The 20,815-nt window shown below is 55.9% G+C and overlaps 1 protein-coding gene across 1 annotated transcript in view; it reads left to right on the plus strand.

The window, feature by feature from the left end:
• The first annotated feature begins 15,162 nt into the window (after positions 1-15,162).
• GRK3 (G protein-coupled receptor kinase 3) overlaps positions 15,163-20,815 on the plus strand; it is a 45,018-nt gene continuing 39,365 nt past the window's right edge. Inside the window, 1 exon segment of the mRNA XM_048514031.1 lies at positions 15,163-15,801. Coding sequence (XP_048369988.1) covers positions 15,689-15,801 — 113 coding nt within the window. The 5' untranslated portion in view covers positions 15,163-15,688.

Genomic DNA, 20,815 nt, shown 5'->3' on the forward strand with positions numbered 1-20,815 from the left:
GTGAGAGGGAACAGCCAACCCCCGGCCCCTCCTCCTCCCACGCCTGGCATCTAGACTCTGCCCCTGTACATGGAGGTTCTGCATAGCTGCCAGCATTCAGAGCCACTGCAGAGGTGACCTTTCTGGGCCCGAGGGAGAAAATCTGGTTAGCTTAGTGATGTCAACACTTCTCTTTGCCAGAATGGAAAGGGGGACCTTTTACTGATGTGTCAAAATACTCAATTTCTGTAAAATTTCAAAGTGCCTCATCAGTCTTTCACTTCCTGTTGAAGCACAATTGCTGGTGTGGGGCGGGAGGGAGGCGGGCGGGGGGGCGGGGCGGGGCGAGGAGCCAGGGCGAGGCGAGGGCGAGCTGGCGAGGCGAGGGGCGAGGGCGGGGGCGGTGAGGGAACTTGAGGAGCCACAGAAGCTTGAGGCTCGCTTGATGCTTCCGGGCATCCCTGCATGAAACAGCTGGGCAAGGAGCTCTCTGTTCACCCTTTGGTTCTAATGGCACAATCTATTTAATTTTAAAGAACTGTAACCTTCTTTTCTAAAACAATATTGGTCTAAAACATGCAACGGTGCCTTCGTTGAACAGCACCAACCGGCTCTCTCTCAGTCGGGGAAAGATGCCTTAGCAGAGGCAGCAAATGCCAGGCAGGGAAGACAAATGGAGTTTTGTTTAAGGACCCCCCCCCCTCAAACCCACCTTCTCACAGCAAGGAAGGAAGGAAGGAAGGAAGGAAGGAAGGAAGGAAGGAAGGAAGGAAGGAAGGAAGGAAGGAAGGAAGGAAGGAAGGAAGGAAGGAAGGAAGGAAGGAAGGAAGGAAGGAAGGAAGGAAGGAAGGAAGGAAGGAAGGAAGGAAGGAAGGAAGGAAGGAAGGAAGGAAGGAAGGAAGCCTGAGCCTCTTGGGGGACAGAGTGCCAAAACCTGGGAGTCACCACTGAGAAGGCCCCGGCTGGTGCAGCCCTCCTCCAAGCATATGGGGCAGGGGAGGACATGCAGCCAGGCTAACGAGTAGGTCAGGTGGAAGGCCCTTGGTGGGTCTTGGAATCTTCCCTTTGCCCTAAAAATGAGAATGAGCCGATCCTCTTCTGCTGGCCTCTCTGTGTTGCGTCGGTCCCTGGTTGCCTAATAGCCTCTGGCTCAGGCCGGCCGGCTTCCCCGTGGGGCCCAGAGCGCCCCCAGCACCCCAACTGCTCTCCGGACTGCAGAGCTCAGTCAGTTCCCCCGGCAGCGGCAGCTTCCAGGGGGGCACTTTACAGGATTTCATCCTTGCCCAGTTCCCCCCCCCCCCCCCCAGCATCACCCCCAAACCTCCAGACGTTTCTCAGGCCAGATTGCAACCGTAGTCTGGTTGCATTTTTACAAATTCTGTCATCTGCAATGTCTGTCAGTGGAAAAAGCGGCAGAGAAAGAAAGTAAATAACAGAAGAATCCCAGATGGGGGAAGCTAATTAGAGCCGCTGGCAACATCAGGGGTAAAACTCAGCACAACTCTTTCCTGACTGTGAAACCTGAGATGTGTTTCTTGCCCCCACCTGAGGCTTGAGGAGGCCTGCAGCAAGAGGGCACATCTGGGGCACCTGGAAGAACCCAGGCTGGAGGGACGGGTGGCTTTGCCATCCCCGGAAGAGCTGCAGCCACGCCAGGCAGAGCCAGCTTCATTGGCATGCAAGAAGGCTCCGTTGTCAGAGCAGAAAATAGCAAATGATTGTGGATTGTCATCCATCACGACTGGTGAAAAACGTCCTTCAAGGTGCCTCTGGATGGGCTGCGGCTGCATCTGGCAGATGCCACCGAACTTGGCTTGATGCCTGCCTGGCAGTGCAGAGGCAACAGAACTGCAGCAGCGGGAGAGGAATCTCGTGCCAGTAACGATGCCGTGTGTCTTGTGAGGATATGGGGAAGCCAGAGCCCCAGAGACAGGGCAAAGGCCTGAGGGGGGGGGGGCAGCCTCTGGCTGTGCAGTAGACCAGCAAAAAGTGGGAGGGGGGAGCTGTTCCTGCCTTGGGTCCTGGAACTCCAAGATGTGAAGCATCTCTTCTCTGACCTCTGCCTGAAAGCCTCAAAAAGGACAGCCTCCCGTTCCAGTGTTCTGCTGAGCTGGGGGCCCTGATGTCCACCCACTGTTTGCCTCCCCGAAAAGACTCCTGTCCCTGCTTGCTCTGACCTGGGTAGCCCAGGCGAGCGCAACCTCGGCTGCAAAGCAGCAACGGCCCTGGCTCATTCTTGGGTGCCAGGCGGCCAGCAAAGTCCAAGGTTGCTGGTCAGGGGCAGGCAACAGCACGCCCTGTCTCTTGGCCTGGAAGCCCTCTGGGGCCACCGTGAGTCACGTGTCCTCTTGGCAGGACTCTCCCCCCCCCCCCCCCCCGCTTCTATTCTTCCCGAGGTGCTGCCCACAGCCTTGGCAGAATAAAATCTGCACCAATTTTAAATCAGGAGGGGAAGCAGCTCTCTCCCACATAGAAAAGATCACCAGATCTTGGCAGCACAAGATGAGCTGATGCGTCTCTGCCAAACAAACCCCCAGTTCAGACTCTGGCCAGGACATCTGCCTGTCCTGGAAAAGAAGGAACTGGATTCTCCTGCTTGGCAGCATTGGGAGGCCGGTTGCCACTTCTGTGAGGTCAGCTGGGGGTGAGTGAGGGGATGTAGCAGGAGGAAGGCAGGGCCTAGAAGGGGCATGACTTCTCAGGTCCCACCCCTGGCGTTCTGGCAGGATGAAGCAAGTTCCTGAACCCAATTCTCTTCCATGTTTGCAAGTGACGCCTGCCTGCTGCTGCATATACTTGGGATGTTTTGGGGCCTTCTAGTGCAGGTGACCCGTTTAATTAGCAGAAACGTTGGCCTGCAGGAGGAAGTTGGAGACCTACCTGCCCCTTCCCCCCCCCCCCCCGCCACTTCTCTGGGAGCAGAAAGGGTCACAGGAACAGCTACCTTTCCTGGGAAGAAATCCAGAAGATGAGCTGAGAGCAGCAGAGGACCTCGATGATTCTGGCAGGAAGGAAATGCTCACTCTGAACTAGCACATAACACAAAGCCAGGAGCGGAGGCCGTGTTCCCACGAAGTTAGTTGTGCCAGGCCCACAGTGCCTGATGAGCCAGGAGGAGACGGCCTTCTCCTTCGTCCTTCCTGCAGAGTGAAAAGCCAGCCACGTTCCTGCAAGGGAAGAGGGACTTTCAAGAGGAGTTCTCTGGGCTTTTGATGGCCGCTGAGGACATCTCACTTCTGTGGACGATGTGGCCCAGAGAAAGAAGCTGTCGATGGAGGCTGGAGTGCAGCCAGAGCAGGGGGTCTGTGCGGCAGGCGGGCCAGGGGCCAAGGTGAGGTGGCTTGATTTTGGATGCTCTGGGGCTGCCTGACAGACTAGTGCAGTCTAACTGCTTGCCTCTCCCCCCATGAACACGTGCATGACTAGATGGTTCCTGCAAAAACTCTGCCAATGTCCCAGACGCACTCTCCTCTCATAAGGAAAGGGAGACGGGGAAAGCCCCTCCTACCCCTGGGAGAAGGAAGGCGCCGGCTGGGGAGGAGCGTGCCCTGCCACTCTCTTTTGCCACGAACTGCCTTGAGCAAATGGTGGCACCCGCACCCCTCACCCCACGCACTTGCATGCATGTGAAGGAGCCCATGCACTCCTGCGTGGTTTACATCTGGGGGACGCCCCACGGGGATGACTCCTGCCTGTGTGCAGAGGTGGGATCCAGCAGGTTCTCACAGGTTCCTGAGAGTAGGTTACTAATGATTTGTGTGTGCCGAGAGGGGGTTACTAATGGGTGATTTGGCCACGTGATTTTTGCCTTAGTTACACCCCTCCTCTCAGCAGTGGCGCGCAGAACTTGGAGCAGTCTAGCAGGAGGTGCACCGGCGTGCGTGGCAACCTGCGCCTGCGTGCATTCGTTTCCCGCCCAAGGACCGGTGCAGCGGCTGCGTCCTTGCCACAACCCCGCCCAGCAACGCCCCGCCCCCGGAATGCACGGCCACGTCCCTGTTGTGCCCCACCCATCCAAATTGGCGCTACGCGACTGTTTGAATCCCACCACCATGGGAACCTGTTACTAAAAATGTTGGATCCCACCACTGCCTGTGTGTGCCCTGTCTCTGGCTGAACAGTGTGGCGTGCCATTTTAGGGCTGGGCAGTCCAGCCAAGGGCTGCTGTGGTCACTCCCTTTTGTTTGGAGCTCTGAGCCTGTTTCCCCCCCTTACCCTCATCCTGCCCCTCCGCTAATAATTTTCCATTTCACAGTCTAAGCACGACAGCCAATTCCGCAGATTAAAGCTGAGCAGGAAATGAGGCGTGACTGGGCTGTGGGCCCCGAGCCCCTTTGAGGCTGGTGTGGCTGCGCTTGGACTTCCTCTGGGCTGGTTGCCCAGGCAGCCAGAGGTGCCGTTTCACTTCCGACCACTGTGGCTCACGGGGCAGCCCTCTCTGGCCGTGGGGATGCTGGGTACTGCACCGGCCACAGGTGTGTGTGTAAGACAGAGACCGAGAGATGTTTCTCATCGCCACACGGAGTTACCAGGTTTCTCCAAAACATTTTGGTGCCTGAGCTAAAAACACCAGGCTGGGGTTTAGGGTTGCCAACTTCAGGTTAGAAAATCCCTGGAGATTTTGGGGAGGGTGGGGTTTGGAGGGGGGGGACTAAAGGGCCCCACGTGAGCCAGACAGGATCAGACCCCTTTCACTGGGAGAAGCAGCCCCCTCCTTTCTGACTTGTCCTGGTTACTGAGCAGGGTTGCCAAGCTCCAGGTGGGCCCAGGAGATCTACAAGAATCACCAGTGATCTCCAGATCCTTTCACTCGGAGAACGTGGCTGCTCTGGAGGGTGGGGTCTCTGGCACTAGACCCTTCCCTCCCTCCCTCCCTCCCTCCCCAAATCTCCAGGATTCCCCATCTTTGGGTTGGCAACTCTAGTAATTGAAGGAGAAATGAGCCAGCCCAGCCCTGCTGCCCTCTTGGTTCTGCTTTCTGAAGCAGACAGAGGCAAACTCGGGAGCCGCAGACAGGCCAATTGAGCCACATCTGTTCCACCAGCTTGCCGGAGGAGAACTCCGCATAACCACATGGCAACATAATGGGATTAAAGTCTAGCGAGGGATATCACATTACTGCGGGGAGGCTCAGTAGCTCTGGGCGTTCTGATGAAATCTGGGCAAACTCTACCACCCCCGAAAAGGCAACCGTGGCTCACTGCTCAGGATCGGGAGGGGGCTGAGGCCCTGGGAGCAACCAGGGTGGGGCGTGTTGCACGGAGTGGGGGGGGGGTCGAATTCATTTGTTTTGAGGGCTAGATATGATATGACATGGTCAGTCTGGGTTCTGTGGGGGGGCGGCTGCTTTTCTTGGCTGGCCCCAGAATGACTCTGGGGATGGTGTGTGCCGGGAGTAGCAGCTCGCAGCGAGGTGGGAGGGGACTGCCTTGAGAGAACTCACCAGTCCTGTGTGCCAGCTCCTCGGGATGCATCTGCACCTGTGCCATTCAAACACCACTCGCCTGGTGACCTGGCAGGTGCCCGTTATTGCTTGCAAGCACTCCGAGGTGGTGGGGTCTGTGAAGGCACATGGCTGGCTCTCTCTGTGTGTAAACACTTTTTAAAAGTAATGATCCCAGCCCCCAGCCCCCAGTCACCAGCAACGTTCAAGGAACAGCTGGCTCCTAACAAGGGGAGGGAGGCTTTCCCCAGCAGGTGCACCCCGTGGCACGGAGGGAGCCAGTGAGCAGGGCCTGCCCCACAGAGCCCCATGCCCAGTTCAGAGCGTGGCGGCATTTGTGCTGGGAAAAGTTCAGCTGGAACCTGCTCCTGACTCAGTTTCCTTTAACTAGACTCCCAGCCCCCCTCGCATGGCCCAGCGGGTCCTATTTTCGGCCCAATGTCGCCAGCTGGTGAACTCCAGAGGGTGTCTTTGGCTTTGTGGCTGAGACTGTGCCATCCCAGGCAGAAGCGTGTCGCTGTTTGCGATGCCCGGCCAAGAGCAGGTTCCATTTTTGCCATCCGAAGGGGGAGGCAGCTTCGCCGCGCCGAGCCCTCCTGTCTCCTTGGGAAGGCTGAGTCAGAGATTTCATTCCCTTTCTGTCCGCATGCGAGGAGGCCCTGCTCCCGTCTGCCATTAAAAATGCATGCGGCCTCTCAGAAGCAAATGAAAGCGCTGAGGAGCAGCCGGCAGCTGCCTTTCCCCAAAGAAGGGGAGCATTCTGGGGCCGCTGGCATCACTCCCCCCCCCCACCCCCAGGCCTGTCTGCTTACAACTCCCCTGAGAACAAGGCCGGCTTCTTGGCTGGCTCCGTCTTCTAGGACCGGAGTGTGCCTGGGTGTCTGTATGTGTGCCTGTGTGGAGGGGCTCCTCATCGATGGGGGGGGGGGGGGGAGAGAGAAATGCCCAGGTTCCCTCCATGCACATATTTTGGCCCTCAGGCCTTCCTCCAGCTCTTCTTTCTATAGCAATGGTGGCGAACCTTTGGCACTCCATATGTTATGTTGGCCATGCTGGCAGGGGCTGATGGGAATTGTAGTCCATAACATATGGAGTGCCAAAGGTTCGCCGCCATGGCTCTATAGGATTAGGGCAGATTCCCACCCCCACCCCCATTGCAGCAATGGATGCTTAGATGCATGTGGCCTGTTACTCCATTGAAGCTGGGATGCCTTGTCACTTTCTGTATATAATTGTTGTGGCCGAAGCACCACTAGCTGATGTTTCCAGCAACTGGTGTTTGTCCGTGGCCCATCTCCAGAAGTGGAATCCAGCTGAACATCTGGCAATTGGAATCCTTCCAACGTGTGTCCCTTTTTGGATTTTCTCTGAAGGGGTGTCGTTCATACAGAGACGTCGAGTTCTAAGTGCGTATTTTGGGATCCCCTTTCTGTTTGCAACGTGTGGTCCACATTTTGTATTTTTCTTTATTGTTGATATTTTTGGTCTTTTGATACAGACTTTTTAAGTATTTCTATTAAGGGTATAGTTTTAATGCTGCTCTCTGAGCCAGAGCTTTTCTTTTTGCAATATTTATCCACTGTCCCAGACCATCTTCCCTTGGAGGGACTCTCTTAAGATTCCTGGCACGTGACCAGAAAAGCACTCTCCTCTCCACCTCCTAGCCACGCAAGGTGTTGCTTTTGAGTTACTGACACAGGAAACTGAAAGGGAAGAAGCGTTCTTGTGAGGCGGTGGAGCTGGGCTACAGCCCAGGTCTCTGCCAGCTGCTCCCCTCAGTTCTAAAGAGTCTAGTTGGCAGGCTGGAAAAGGCATTTCTCAGAGGCTGAAAATGTAGCACAACTCCCCCGTGACCACTGTTTATCACCCTGCAGTTTTGCTCGCTTCCAAAATCACGGCCTCCTGTTGCCACTGAAAGATGATCGTGTTTGGTCCCCTGAGCCAAGGCGGCCTCCGTCCTCGCTGCAAAATCTCAGGAGCAGCCAGTTGTGAGAGAGGCTGTCTGAGTGCCTCAAAAGAAGCAAAACCCTTCACATTTCCTTGAGGCAGCTGGCCTCAAGTCCCCTTCCCCGAGATGCCTGCACATCCAGGCCTGGTGAGTGATAATCCTGCCCAGAGGTGATGGGATTAGAAAGCATTATCTGAGCTTCTTGCAAAACCAAGCAGGAGCCGCTGCAAGGCAGGCGGGCAGAAGGGCTGGGCTGGTCACGAGGCCATCCCGGGATGAAAGCAACACAGGGTGGCGAGCTCCCAGGCCTGTCCTTCCCGGAGGAGTGGCGCCGTCTTCTCAGAGGTGGCCCCACAGGAGCAGACAGAAGCCTGTCCCAGCCATGACATCGGAGAGGGTTTTAACTGGAAAGGCCCGGGATGGGAAAACAGTGTGGTGTAGCAGTTAGTGTGTCAGGAGAGAGCCAGATTCATATCCTCACTCAATTGCGAAGCACCCTCAACAACTTTCTCTCAACCGTGTCTACCTCACAGGGTGGTTGTGAGGAAAAACTGAGACTATCCCTTTTCCTCCCCGGTGACAATATGGGGAAAAAACTTTGTTACTGGTTGTGATCGAACTGCCAGCCTGCAAAGCTCAGATGCGAGCCGACTCGAGAACCGTTTCTTCTGGAAGCTCTTCTCCCGCTTGGGCAGGGGGGCCAGGTCTGGCCCAGAGACCCTCCCCACTCTCCTCCCATTTGGCCCTCCCCCTTCTCGTGGCCTGTGGTGAGATTACGGGGCCAGATCCGAGAGGCCTTTGTCTGGTCAGTAAAGGGGAAGTTGGCTCTTTCAGTCCGTTCCTTGCAAATATGTTTTGTGGTCAGATCCAAAACCTGTCTTATGCAGGGGGAGGCTGAATTCCCCGCCCCTGGCTGGTGAACAGAGCTACAATACTGAGGGGGAGACTGTGGCATATCTGCCAGAGGGACATGGGGGGGGGGATTGACCCCGGGAGCCCCCTATTGGATCATGTGGGGGGCACCCGGTGGGTAACAGCGCAGACCTCCCTGAACCAGGTGCTGAGCAGATGCCAACTGCCTGCAGGTGACTGCAGAGGCTACGGATGTGGAGGAAACGGAGGTTCAGCGCAAGGGCCAGCATGACTGGGATTCCTGTTGTTAATGATAGATAATCATGTTGCTTTCTTGGTCTCTGCCCAGCAGGGGACTCACACTTACCGCTGCAACGACCACTCTCCGAAGAGTGTCCCTGGCCTCACCAGAAGCCTGCCTAAGAATTTGGACTTCACCGGGGGCTGTTCCTTGGGGGCCCCTCTTTCAGAAAGGGGTGTGTGTGTGTCAGCAATGAGGTTTGCACACACACCCTGCACATACCTGCCTTTGGGACTTTTTCTCTTTTGTAAGAGCAGCTGGGCGGGATGAAACCTCTATCTCAGCACGCTCTTGCACACTGGAGCCAACCAGATGCCTTCAGCAAGGCACAGAGGCCAAGGCCCTCCCATGGTTGCGGCTCCACCTCACTGGCATTCAGAGGTATACTGCCTCTGTTCATGGGAGCTCCATTTACAATTCAGGTTGATAGCCTCTGACAGATAACTCCTGTACAAATTTGTCAAATGTTCTTTTAAAGTCTGTGAAAACTTTCCTTTCAGGTGCCAAGTTTCTCTTTGTTGTGTGTTTTTAAGGAGAATTTTAATTTATTTTACACATCTAAATAGCACATACATAGAAAGATAAAGAAAAGATCCCAATTGAGTCCCCCCCATTTCCCCTATAATAATAATACTAAATGGAAAAAAAACACACATATACAAATGTCACCCACACATATATATGACGACTTCCAGCTCCCTCACTAAGGATCCAAGCATAAATCTAACTCCGTGCTTATAATTAATTTCTATACTCCCCCCACTTTTAGTCCTTCTTATAAAGTTGTCTTATATTGATCAGGAATACTTTCCCCCGTCAACCCCAACAGAAACGCCTCCGGTTTTTTTCAATTGTTGTGTGTTTTGACTGAGTGTGTGTCAATGGCCGAGAAAGAAAGATGATCCTCCTTCCTTTCTGAATGCTGGTTGCAGGAACAGAGTTCTCTGGACTGCTGCTGTTTTTCGTGTGGGTGTGGAGGCTGCCTCGGAAATCTTCACCTGGGCCTTAAGGGATGCAGGTGTTGGAATGCAGAGAGCGACAGTCCGCAGGAATGCCAGAAGGCCTAGCTAAGGTCGGCAAATGGTGCCGGGGGCGGGGGCGGGGGGGCTGCTGCAATAAGGGAGAAGCGCCGTCCGCATTCTTGCCCGCGGGCACAGGTCCCTCTTTCTCCAGCAGGGGCAGGAAGTCTGCTGAGCGATCCAGGCCTTGCTCCAGCACTCCCCGCTTGTGCAACCTGCACGGCCCCATTTGGGGCACCCTGCGTGTCTTCGCTGATCACGGCTTGACTGCAGTGACGTGTCCTCAGCTCACCTGGAATTAAGTTAATGGGATCACATCTCCCTCTTAAGACGCTTGTCTGTGCCAGAAAGATTTGCACCCTTCTTTTGGAAGGTGCTGGGTTTTTTGTTTTTGTTGACGAGGAAAGGCATTTCTTGGCCGCCTCTGTGACTTCTGCAGGGGCTAAGAAGGCAAATCCTCCAGGCACCGGCTTGCTCCAATTGAGATTCCTTTTTTGTTTATGTTTTCTCTGACTGTGGGAGGCCTCACTTGCTTCCATCGTCACTGGGACAATGACAGGGAAATGGTGAGAAGGCTCCCGAAACCCTGGCTGCCAGTTTTGCTGTTCACGGGGGTGTCTCGACTGGAACAGCCCTTGGGGCTCCGGACCCTGCCTAGCAACCATTCTGGATGTCTTCTAGAGCAACCCCCTGCCATTTAGGGAGTGCGAGCAGCCGACTTGTGTGTGTGTGTGGGGGGTGTGTGTGTGTGTGTTCCTGCTCCCAACTTGATGGAAATTCACCCCCACTTGGGAATCTAAGGAAGAGCCCTGCTGGATCAAGCCTTCAGATGCCCGTTGTCTACCTGCCCCCTTTGTTGGGATCTCACCAGGTCACCTGAAGCTCCCTGATAGAGAAGGAGGGGAGGGGCCACGTGGCTCTGGGGGAAGCCTCTGCTTGGCATCAATCCCCGGCATCTCCGGTTAAAAAGACCAGGCTGACCTTCCTCCACCTGAGACCCTGGAAAGCGGCTGCCATGCCAGGTAGACTGCACTGGCCTAGTTGGTTCCAAATAAGGCAGGGTCATGTGTTCCTGCCTCGCAGTTTGAAGTAGGCTGGTGGGGGGGGGGTTTCTCTCACAGCCGGTTAGAGACAGCCCCCCCCTCCCCAATTCCTTCTTGGCTAATTTCTTACTGTATACTGCTCAGCACACAACACGTTAGTATCTAAATAATCCTGCCCCTTCAGAGCAAATGCTTCAGATGTGTTACTTGTCCCCTGAAGGCCACTCAGGTCTGAGGTGGCTTCCTCACAGCCGGCCTCCCCTCTGCTTTGGCCCTCCAGCACCTGTGGTTTGGCTCCACGCGGCACCTCGCACTCTTGGCCCCCCTGGCCCCCAGAGGACTGAGCCCCGCTGCCAATGCTCTCCTTTGCCGCTCTTCCACAGATTCTGATTGGGCTGATGGGTTCTGGTGACATCACTCTCAGAGCCTGGAGGCCAGGAGGGCACGGGCAGCAGCGGCAGCACACCTGTCCCGAGGGCCCCTTGACTCACTGCACGCAGCCCTTGTGAAGAGATGAGATGGCTCCTTGCTGCTCTTCCGCCCTCCTGCCGCATGGAAGAAGCATTCGCTTCCATCAATTGAAAAACAGGGTCTCTGAGTCGCAATGGTGCGAGTATGGTTGTGCCAGCATCATGCGATGGTTTCAGTTTCATGATGCACAGGAATAGCTCTTGGGAGGTGTTGGGAGGAAGCAGGCACGTGGCACAGACCCACAGAGGGGGCTGGCACTGCTGGCAGCTGGCGTGGCAGGAGGGAAGGCCCTGGCGAGATGTTCCCGGGAGATGATGCGCCAGATGAGCAGCCCTGCCTTGGGGGTAGCGCAGCAGTTGTTTGTCCTTATCTGGCTTGGAGCGTGGCCAACGTCACATGAAAGATGAAGCACTCTGGAACTGAACGGGGAGACCTGGCTCCTCGGGAGGAGAGGAGGAAGAGCAGAGCCCGTCCTTCAGAGTCAGCCTGTGCTTTGGCCCCACCAGGTCTTGCAAAGTCTGCTGACCTGCAAAGTCTGATTCCCCACTCCAGTCCTCCCCTCCCAGGATTCACCTCCCTAGAGCCCCTCCACCTCCCTTACCTTCAGGCCTTGCCCACTTTTGGGGATCAGAGGTGGGAAAGCACCTTGTGACTGCCTAGCAACCTCAGGAGGAGGAGGAGGAGGTACTTCTCTGAACAAAACAGATGCCTCTGTGGGCTCTGTCTGTGTATGAATGAACAGCTTAGGGGTCGCAGGAGTGGAGGGGCTTGAGCCTCCTGCAGGCTTGGCGTGGAAAGATCCTCTCCATGCCAACGTGCCAAGCACTGTGGTCCATAGAAGACCCCCATTTAAGGCTCCGGTTTTTATATCGGTAGTACCATGTTTCCCTGAAAATAAGACAGTGTCTTATATTAATTTTTGCTCCCAAAGATGCGCTATGTCTTATTTTCAGGGGATGTCTTATTTTTCTGTGTTCTGTTCGTCGGGCATGCTTCCAAACAAAAACTTTGCTACGTCTTACTTTCGGGGGATGCCTTATATTTCACACTTCAGCAAAACCTCTACTACGTCTTATTTTCTGGGGATGTCTTATATTCGGCGAAACAGGGTATGTGGTTACCCTGACAATACAAGCCAGCCAGTGAGCTGAGCTGCATAATGCAGTCTGGTCTTTTGGCTGCAAAGTCCCGGAGCAGGGGCTCTGTGGCCCCACCCTGCCAGGTTCCTTTAATGCTCCCTTTAACCTTAGCTTTCATCCAAAGCAACTTCACTGCAATATCCACACTGGGCCGAGTTCCACTGAAACCTGGGATGATTACGCAGGAAACTCAATGAAGAGGTGAAAAAAACCACGGATGAAGGCCCCCCCCCCCTTATCGTCCGTGGTACCAAGTGATCTCACTTGAACGTCTCCATTATGATTAATATGATCATTATTTTAAAAGCCCGTGGGAAGAGGAACTAATAGCCCAGGACTAATGGGTTGCCCCCCACCCCTACCTTGGTTCCTCTGCCGCCTTCTGTTTTGAGGCTTCATTATAGTTGCGTTTGGGCCGTTGTGCTTCCCAGGAGCATTTCTGGATGGCCAGTTGCGCTTCCAAAAGAGAGGAAGCCCCCTTGCTTGGCTTCAAGTCCCCCTGCCTGCCACCCTGGCCCCAACCAAGAGCCAATCTGCTTCCCCAGCGATTGAGGAGGGAACAAAAATGGTGGCCAGGGCGGGGAAGAGCCACACCTGCACTCCCCAGGCAAGTGGGAAACCCGCTCTCCACACCCGACTCTGCTCTTCGCTATCCTCACATGACACCCAGCGACGTCCACTTGCAAGACCGGGCTGGACAGGAGATTCAATTTCCCAAGTAAACACCCCAGGAAAGGGCCCCGGCCTGTTCTCTGATGGGTCCATTTCTTGTTCTGTATGGACAAGACTGTCAGTCAATGAGAAAGCTGCCCAAGGACTGGACAGTCAGCGTGTCCTGGGGGCGGGCTTTGCACTCCCTCTGATGGAATGGGCTCCTACCCGAGCGGTGCTGCTGGATGCCGACCTACCGTTGGTGGTCCATGGCGTGTAGCTGTAAAAGTGGGACCTGGCCATGGTGCTGCTCAATCCCCAGCTTAGATTCCTGGGGTGTTTTTTACCCGAGGCTCCCCTTGAAAGCTGTCCAGAAACTTCAGGGGGTCCAAAATGGGATCCCGTCACCCTGGTACTGAAAGATTGGCACCTCCCCTACTGTCAGGTCAAGCAGGCTTCGCCTCTGTGGTGAGAGGGGAAAGGTGACAGGGCCTTTTCTGCGGTGGCCCCTGGCCTTTGGGATCTGCTCCTCCTTGTGACTTACATAGCAACTGCCTCCTTTAGGGGCCAGGTCAAAACATTTCTCTTCTCCAGGAGATTAAGAGCTCGTGTATCTAATCTGGAGGAACCAGGTTTGATTCCCAGCTCTGCTGCCTGAGCTGTGGAGGCTTATCAGGGGAATTCAGATTAGCTTGTACACTCCCACACACGCCAGCTGGGTGACCTTGGGCTAGTCACAGCTTCTCGGAGCTCTCTCAGCCCCACCCACCTCACAGGGTGTTTATTGTGAGGGGGGAAGGGCAAGGAGCTTGTAAACCTCTTTGAGCCTCCTGCAGGAGAGAAAGGGGGGATATAAATCCAAACTCCTCCTACTCCTCCTACTCCTTCTTTTTTAAAAAACCTGCTCTTGTGATCTGCCCCTAGTTCTACAGTCTGTGGCGGGACCTATTTTATTGTTGATAATTTTATGGTTGATGTTTTTATAATTTTACTATATTCTTTTTATCTTGTGAACTGCATTGAGACCGTTTCTGGAGAAGTGGTGTATGCATTATCTAAACTGACATGCAGCGGTATTCAGTATTTGTTAGGTGGCGTGCAGTAGAAAGTTGAGGGTTTGAGAACTTTTGTTAGAATATTGGTCAATTGATCCAGGACCCCATGGCTTAGCACCAAGCACCCACCATTTGAATATGGAGGACAGATTTGGTACATGACCAGATGTGGTTAGGAGAGGCTGGGGCTCAGTGTTAAAGCATCAACTAGGCATACAGAAAATCCCCGGTTCAGTCCCCGACAGCTCCAGTTAAAGGGACCAGGCAGGAGTGGATTGGAAAGACCCGACCCTGGAGAGTGGACTGCCGTCTGGCTCCATGTGACTCTGCAGTCTGCATTTGGAAACTTCTGCACATGGCCGGAAGCATCACAGGCCAGGCCTGGCAGCACTTCCAGGCCGCGGAACCACCTGGGCACCACCTCTGCCCTGAACAGCAGGTGTCAAATGCTGCCAGCAGTGCCCCTGCCTCCCCCCATGCCCATGGTTACAGAATGGCTGAAGGGAGCCCAGAACCAGCGGCGGAGCTGTGACTGCCTCCAGTACCAGGATGCTGCTTCATCCCAAGGGGTGCATTTATGGGAACCGACCCCAGGCAGAGGGATGTGCCCGCCCCAGGGAAAGACAAGGACGACTCTCTGGGGTTTTTGTTGCTGTTTGGAAAGACTGCAGAAAACCGCAAATTCCCGTGTGCCTCCCGGCCATTAGGAAAGACAAAGGACGACTCCTCTCTCTCTCTCTCTCTGGGGGTTTTTGTTGCTGGTTTTGGAAAGACTGCAGGAAACTGCAAATTCCCCGTGTGCCCCCCCCCCCCGCCCTGCCTTCCCCCGCTCGCTTCCCTGCCCAGGCCAGCCTCCCCGGCAGGGCGCCTCCCAGCCTGGACCAGTCCCGATCTTTGCTTCCCACTGTGGGGCCAGCGAGAGGAGAGGAGAGAGAGAGCGCCCCCTGGGACTGGCTGTCGCCCCCCCCCCCCGCCCTGCCTTCCCCCGCTCGCTTCCTTACCTGAGGCTGTTTCCCTCCCCCCGGCAGGGCGCTCCCAGCTCTGACCAGTCCCGATCTTTGTTTTCCCACTGGGGTGGGGGGCCAGAAGAGAGAGAGAGAGAGAGAGCGCCCCTGGGACCGGGCTGTCGTGCCCCCCCCCCCACGCACTGCTTCCCCAGCCGTGCCCAGCCCCCTCCCCTCGCCTCGGCGGTGCGGGCCGGGCGGGGGCTCGTAATCCGGCGTGGTGGGCGGGGGCTGGGCCGGCCCCTCCGCCTCCCGTTCCGGAGCGGCTCCGCTTCAGGCTGCGCGTCGGAGGCGAGTCCAGCAGGAGCAGCCGCCGCCGCCGCCGCCGCCGCCTGAGCCGGGCCAGGAAGCCCCCCCCCCCCTCCGTCCGTCCGTCCGTCCGTCCGTCCCTCCCTCGCAGGGGCGGTTGGGGCGGCGCGGCTGGGCGTGGGTCCGTTGCCGTCATGGGCCCCCCCGCGGCCGCCCGGCCCTGCCCGGCAGAAGAGCGCTGAGGGCGGCGGGGAGGAGGGGGCTGCGGCGGCTGCGGCGGCGGGCGATGGGGCGCCTCCAGGGGGCGCTGCGAGGGGGGGTCCTGGCCCCCCGGGACTAACCGCGCGCCCCCAACAACCCGCCGCCCGTCTCCAGCAGCAGCGGCACCAGCCCCGGCCGGGCGGGGCCCTTCAAGGCCAGCCTCTCCGTCGGTTGGGGGTGGGGGCTGAGATGGGCTGAGGCGGGGGGGGGAGGGGGCGTCTGGGGCGTCCTTGCGGGGCGCAGTTGGGGGCCCCCCCGGCCGACGGGGTCAAGATGGCCGACCTGGAGGCGGTCCTGGCCGATGTGAGTTACCTGATGGCCATGGAGAAGAGCAAGAGCTCACCTGCCGCCCGCGCCAGCAAGAAGATCGTCCTGCCCGAGCCCAGGTGAGCCGCAGCCGGGCGGCGGGCGGGAGAGGAAGGGGTTCCTGACCGGGCTCACCGCTCCCAGCACCCCGAAGAACCTCCCCCCCACCCCACATTTGACGCGGGGGACCCTCCTCCAGCCCCCGACGAAGGGGGCCCCGAGGGTGGAAGGAGAGGGGAAGAGCCACTCAACCCCCCCCCTCCACACACCCACACACCCTGCCTCCATCTTAGCACCCATCACCACCCAACTTAAAGACTTTCTGCCTTCTGGTAACATTAACACCCCCACCCCCCACCCCCCAATCAAAATTTGATCCCTTCAGCAGCCCAGGAGAATGGGGGGGAACAGAAGAAGAGTTTGGATTTATACCTCCTCCCCCCCCCGCCCCCATTTCTGTCCTGTAAGGAGACTCAAGGCGACTCACAAACTCCTTTCCTCACAACAGACACCCCTTGCGAGGCAGGTGGGGCTGAGAGAGTTCAGAGAGAACTGTGACTAGCACAAGGTCACCAGCAGGCTTCATGTGGAGGAGCAGGGAAACAAATCCAGTCCACCAGATTAGAGTCCGCCACTCAGGAGGTGAAGTCGGGAATCAAGCCCCGTTGTCCGGATTAGAGCCCTCCCACTCTCAACTGCTGAACCACGAATGGGCGATGACTGAGGGCAGGTTGTCCCAAAATCTGGCTCTCCCTCCAGATATGTCCCTGTTAGGATGCCCACAGGCAGAGTATCCCCCTCTCCCCGCCCCCAGAAAGCAGCCCTCCTGGTATCCCCCCCTCCATATTGCTCTTGTGCTGCACAGCTTGCCGGCCCCCCCCCCCCCCCCCCCCCCCCGCTTGCTGAAAACAATGCCCCTCCTGCATGGCTGATGTGTCTTGCTGGATCTCCTGGCCTTGAGGGAGCATCCGGGTCCTGCACTTCATAAGGAAGAATGCTGGGTCGTATTTGTGGCTGCCGAGCTTGTCTGGTGGGGTCCCCATTTGTGTGCCCTTGGGCTGCATCCACGGCTGCCTGCCCTCGGGCTGTTGGCCTGGCCAAAGGCCATCCTCATTTGGACCCCCACGTGTTTGCCTTGCTGTGGTAGGCCGTGTGCATCCAAGACAACCCCTGCGCCTCTGTGGCTTCTGTCTCCGTGGCTTCCCCCCAGCTCCTGCTCCCCCCTAAAGACCTCTTGCTACATTTTTGCAGATTTCTATCCCCCCCCCTCCCCTTCTGCTGGCAGATCCTTCTACTCTTCTCCGGGCAGTACAGCAACAGCCCCGTTTACCCATACCTGGGCCTTCTCGCCTGGCTGGCTTTTTAGATTGGGGAGATCCAAGGATCAGGTGATTCCTTGGACTTTGCAAGGGCTAGCTGCCCCCCCCCCCCATCATATGCAAGCATGTTTGGGCTGAGTTAGGCTACGAGGAGGAGGGTTCCACATTTTGCACTCATTGCTGTGGTGTGTCCACATTGGAGTTTTTGGCATCTTTTCCTCCACTCTTACATGTGAAAGGAATCTGGGAGTCTTAGTGGACCACAAACTTAACATGAGTCAGCAGTGTAATGCAGCGGCCAAGAAAGCCAATGCAATTTTGGGCTGTATCAATAGGAGTATAGTATCAAGATCGAAGGATGTATTTGTACCTCTCTATTCTGCATTGGTTAGACCAGTGGTTCTCAACCTGGGGGTCGGGACCCCTTTGGGGGTCGAACGACCCTTTCACAGGGATCGCCTAAGACTCTCTGTATCAGTGTTCTCCATCTGTAAAATGGATAAATGTTAGGGTTGGGGGTCACCACAACATGAGGAACTGTTTTAAAGGGTTGCGGCATTAGGAAGGTTGAGAACCACTGGGTTAGACATCTCCTAGAATAGTGTGTCCAGTTCTGGGCACCGCAATTCAGGAAGGATATTGACAAGCTGGAACGGGTCCAGAGGAGGGCAACCAAAATGGTCAAAGGTCTGGAGTCCATGCCCTACGAGGAGAGACTTGGGGAGCTGGGCATGTTTAGTTTGGTGAAGAGAAGGTCAAGAGGTGACATGATAGTCATGTTTAGATATTTGAAGGGGTGTCATGTCGGTGAGGAAGCAAGCTTGTTTTCTGCTGCTCCAGAGACTAGGACCAGGAGTCATGGGTTCAAGGTGAAGGAAAAGAGATTCCACGTAAACATTAGGAAAAACTTCCTGATTGTCAGGGCTGTTCAACAGTGGGATTCACTGCCTTGGAGAGTGGTGGAGTCTCCTTCTTTGGAGGTTTTTAAAGAGAGGCTGGTTGGATGGCCACATGTCAGGAGTGCTTTGACTGTGTGTTCCTGCACGGCAGGGGGTTGGAGTTGGTGGCCCTTCTGGCATCCTCCAACTCTATGATTCTATTTTTCACTCCATTTTTCTCCCTCTGAGCCGCCAGAGAGCTTTTGGGGAAAAACTCAGCAACAGGAGGAAGTGCTGCAGAAATTGCCACTTTTATTTTGGAAGAAGTCCCCAGGAAGGTCTCTGGGGAGCGGAGTGGGCGGACGGTGGAGAGTGGTCTTGGGAGGCCTGAGAAGAAACGAGGAGAACGGGCAGGGGCTGTTTCCAGGCCTTCTGCATGAAGGACGGGGTCTTGTGGAAGGACAGAAAAGGGTCTGAAGAGGCCAAATGTCGGAACGGCGCTGACTGGGCAGAGCCACCCATGGGGTGTGTGGTGTCTGGTTTAAACTGCTGTTTGTGCCAAGCAGAGTGGAAATTTGCAGTGCAGGTGGTGTTGCACTGGTGTGTTTGCTGAGCAGTTTTGTACTTGTTTTGCATGGAGGTGGGGGAGTCACAGCTCAGTGTAAACAGGGCGTTGTGTGAGCCCGGAATCCCTCGTGGAAGTGGTTGGGCATGACTGGCTCCAGTCCAACAATGGCTGGTGGCAAAAACTTCTGTGGGCCCCTGTAGCAGAGTGTCTTGGCCCTCTGGGCTGCAACACACCGACCCTGCTCCCACCCTGGCATACCTGTCTTCCGGGGGTCCTGCAGGATATTTGAGACTGGGGGTGGTCTCAGCCGGGATTTGAGCTGGTTTCTCAGCGCTCCCACGCCAGAAGGTCACAGCCTTGGAGACTCTCTGGCCTTGAGCTTCCTGCCTCTCGCCCTCCCTTGGGACACGTGTTCCATTTTGTGTCCCCAGTCCTTGTCTGCGCACAGAGCTGCCAGTCCTGTCCATGTCCCATGTAGAGCAAAGGGATGAGAAGCCAAGGGCGCAGCCGCTTCTGTGCTGGGGCCACTGGCTTCCCCCTCCCCCTCCAGTAGAACAGCTCTCCTGGGGATAGTCAGGGTGCGTGCGTGCGTGCGTGTGTGTGTGTGTGTGTGTGTGAGGCTATCTCTTCCTTCCACCAAACTCAGTGCTTATTTTCCAAGAGTACAGTTTTATTTCTTGCCACCCTCCCTGTTGTCAGCATTTTTTTCGTGGCCTGCAAAAGCCGTGAAGAAGTTGTGTTCTGGTGATGGTGGCGCACGTGGTGGGTGGATTGGGGCCCCAGACGTTGCAGCCAGCCCCAGTGCCAAGGGAGGGAGCCAGGTGAGAAACGGCCTGTGCTCGAGAGGACAGTGAGCCTGGATCCCAGAAGGGCAGACTGCAGCGACCTCTTCTGGGGATCATTCTGCCCCCCCCCCCCCATGTGCTGAGACTTTTCTGTAGGTGCTCAGAGCCACGGTCCCTGTCGGCTTCTTGTGTGGACTCCTAATCAGATTACAGGTAATTAATTATCTCTTGGGAAATGCCCCAGGGGGACCCGGCTGTTGTGAATCCTTTAGGGACAGTATTAAGGAAATTTTGACACGCTCTCGGGGAAGCGGCCAGTCTTGTGAAACATCTTCTGTGCTGCCCGGGAGGGATGTGTAAGAATGAAGGGCTGGTGAAGATGTCTGGAGCCGTTGGCTTCCCCCTCTCTCCGGCCTTGAGACTACAATGTCTTCCGCTGGCGTCCCCTCTTGCAAAGGAACGTTGCAGCGAGCACTAGATGCTGCCGAATTTATTTAGGACATATTTATGCCATCTTTCCATTCAATCAGGGTCCACAAGGAGGAAAACGTTAATAAATCAGGCAATTAAAAATACAGTTAAAATTACAAAATAATTGAATTTAAAACACATAAGCTGAACTAGAAGGAGGGCCAGAAGGAGGGCCAGTCATCGTTATTGGAGGTTTGCCAGACACAACTGATGAACGACACTGAGAGGGGGAGACAGGCGAGTCTCTCGGGGGAGGCTGTTCTAAACGTTTGGTGTTACGACAGAGAAGGCCCTGTCTCGGGTTATATTCAGAAGGTGGTGGCAACTGAAGCAGGGCCTTCAAAGATGCCTAAAGTGTATGGGTTAGGGTTAGGGCTTTGAAGGTCAGTACCAGCACCTTGAATTGAACCTGGAAGCACATCGGAAGCTGTTGTAGATGAAGTGATATGGTCCCTACAACCCACTCCAGTGAACACTCTGGCCGCAGCATTCTGTACCAACTGTAGTTTCTGGACAGTCTTCAAGGGCAGCCCCATGTGTAGCACATTGTAGTAATCCAGTCTAGGTGTTACCAGAGCATGTTCTCCAGTGGCAAGATCTCGTCAGCCCAAGGAGGGCTGCCGCTGGTTCACCAGTTAAGCCTGGTAGAAGAAGAAGAAGAGTTTGGATTTATATTCCCCCTTTCTCTCCTGCAGGAGACTCAAAGGTGCTTACAATCTCCTTGCCCTTCCCCCCTCACAACAAACACCCTGTGAGGTGGGTGGGGCTGAGAGAGCTGCGAAAAGCTGTGACTAGCCCAAGGTCACCCAGCTGGCGTGTGTGGGAGTGCACAGGCTAATCTGAATTCCCCAGATAAGCCTCCATAACTCAAGCGGCAGAGCTGGGAATCAAACCCGGTTCCTCCAGATCAGAGTGCACCTGCTCTTAGCCACTGCTCTTAGCCACTACGCCACTGCTGCTTGCACCCCTGGTCACCGTTGCTTCTTGTTCAGCCATACCTCAGTGAAGCCCCCTAATGCTCCTTGTTCTAAGGAGGCATCAGATGTTGCAGGCATGGAAACCTGGGGAAGTCC

This window comes from Sphaerodactylus townsendi, linkage group LG13, assembly GCF_021028975.2.
Source record: "Sphaerodactylus townsendi isolate TG3544 linkage group LG13, MPM_Stown_v2.3, whole genome shotgun sequence".
NCBI classification, from domain to species: domain Eukaryota; kingdom Metazoa; phylum Chordata; class Lepidosauria; order Squamata; family Sphaerodactylidae; genus Sphaerodactylus; species Sphaerodactylus townsendi.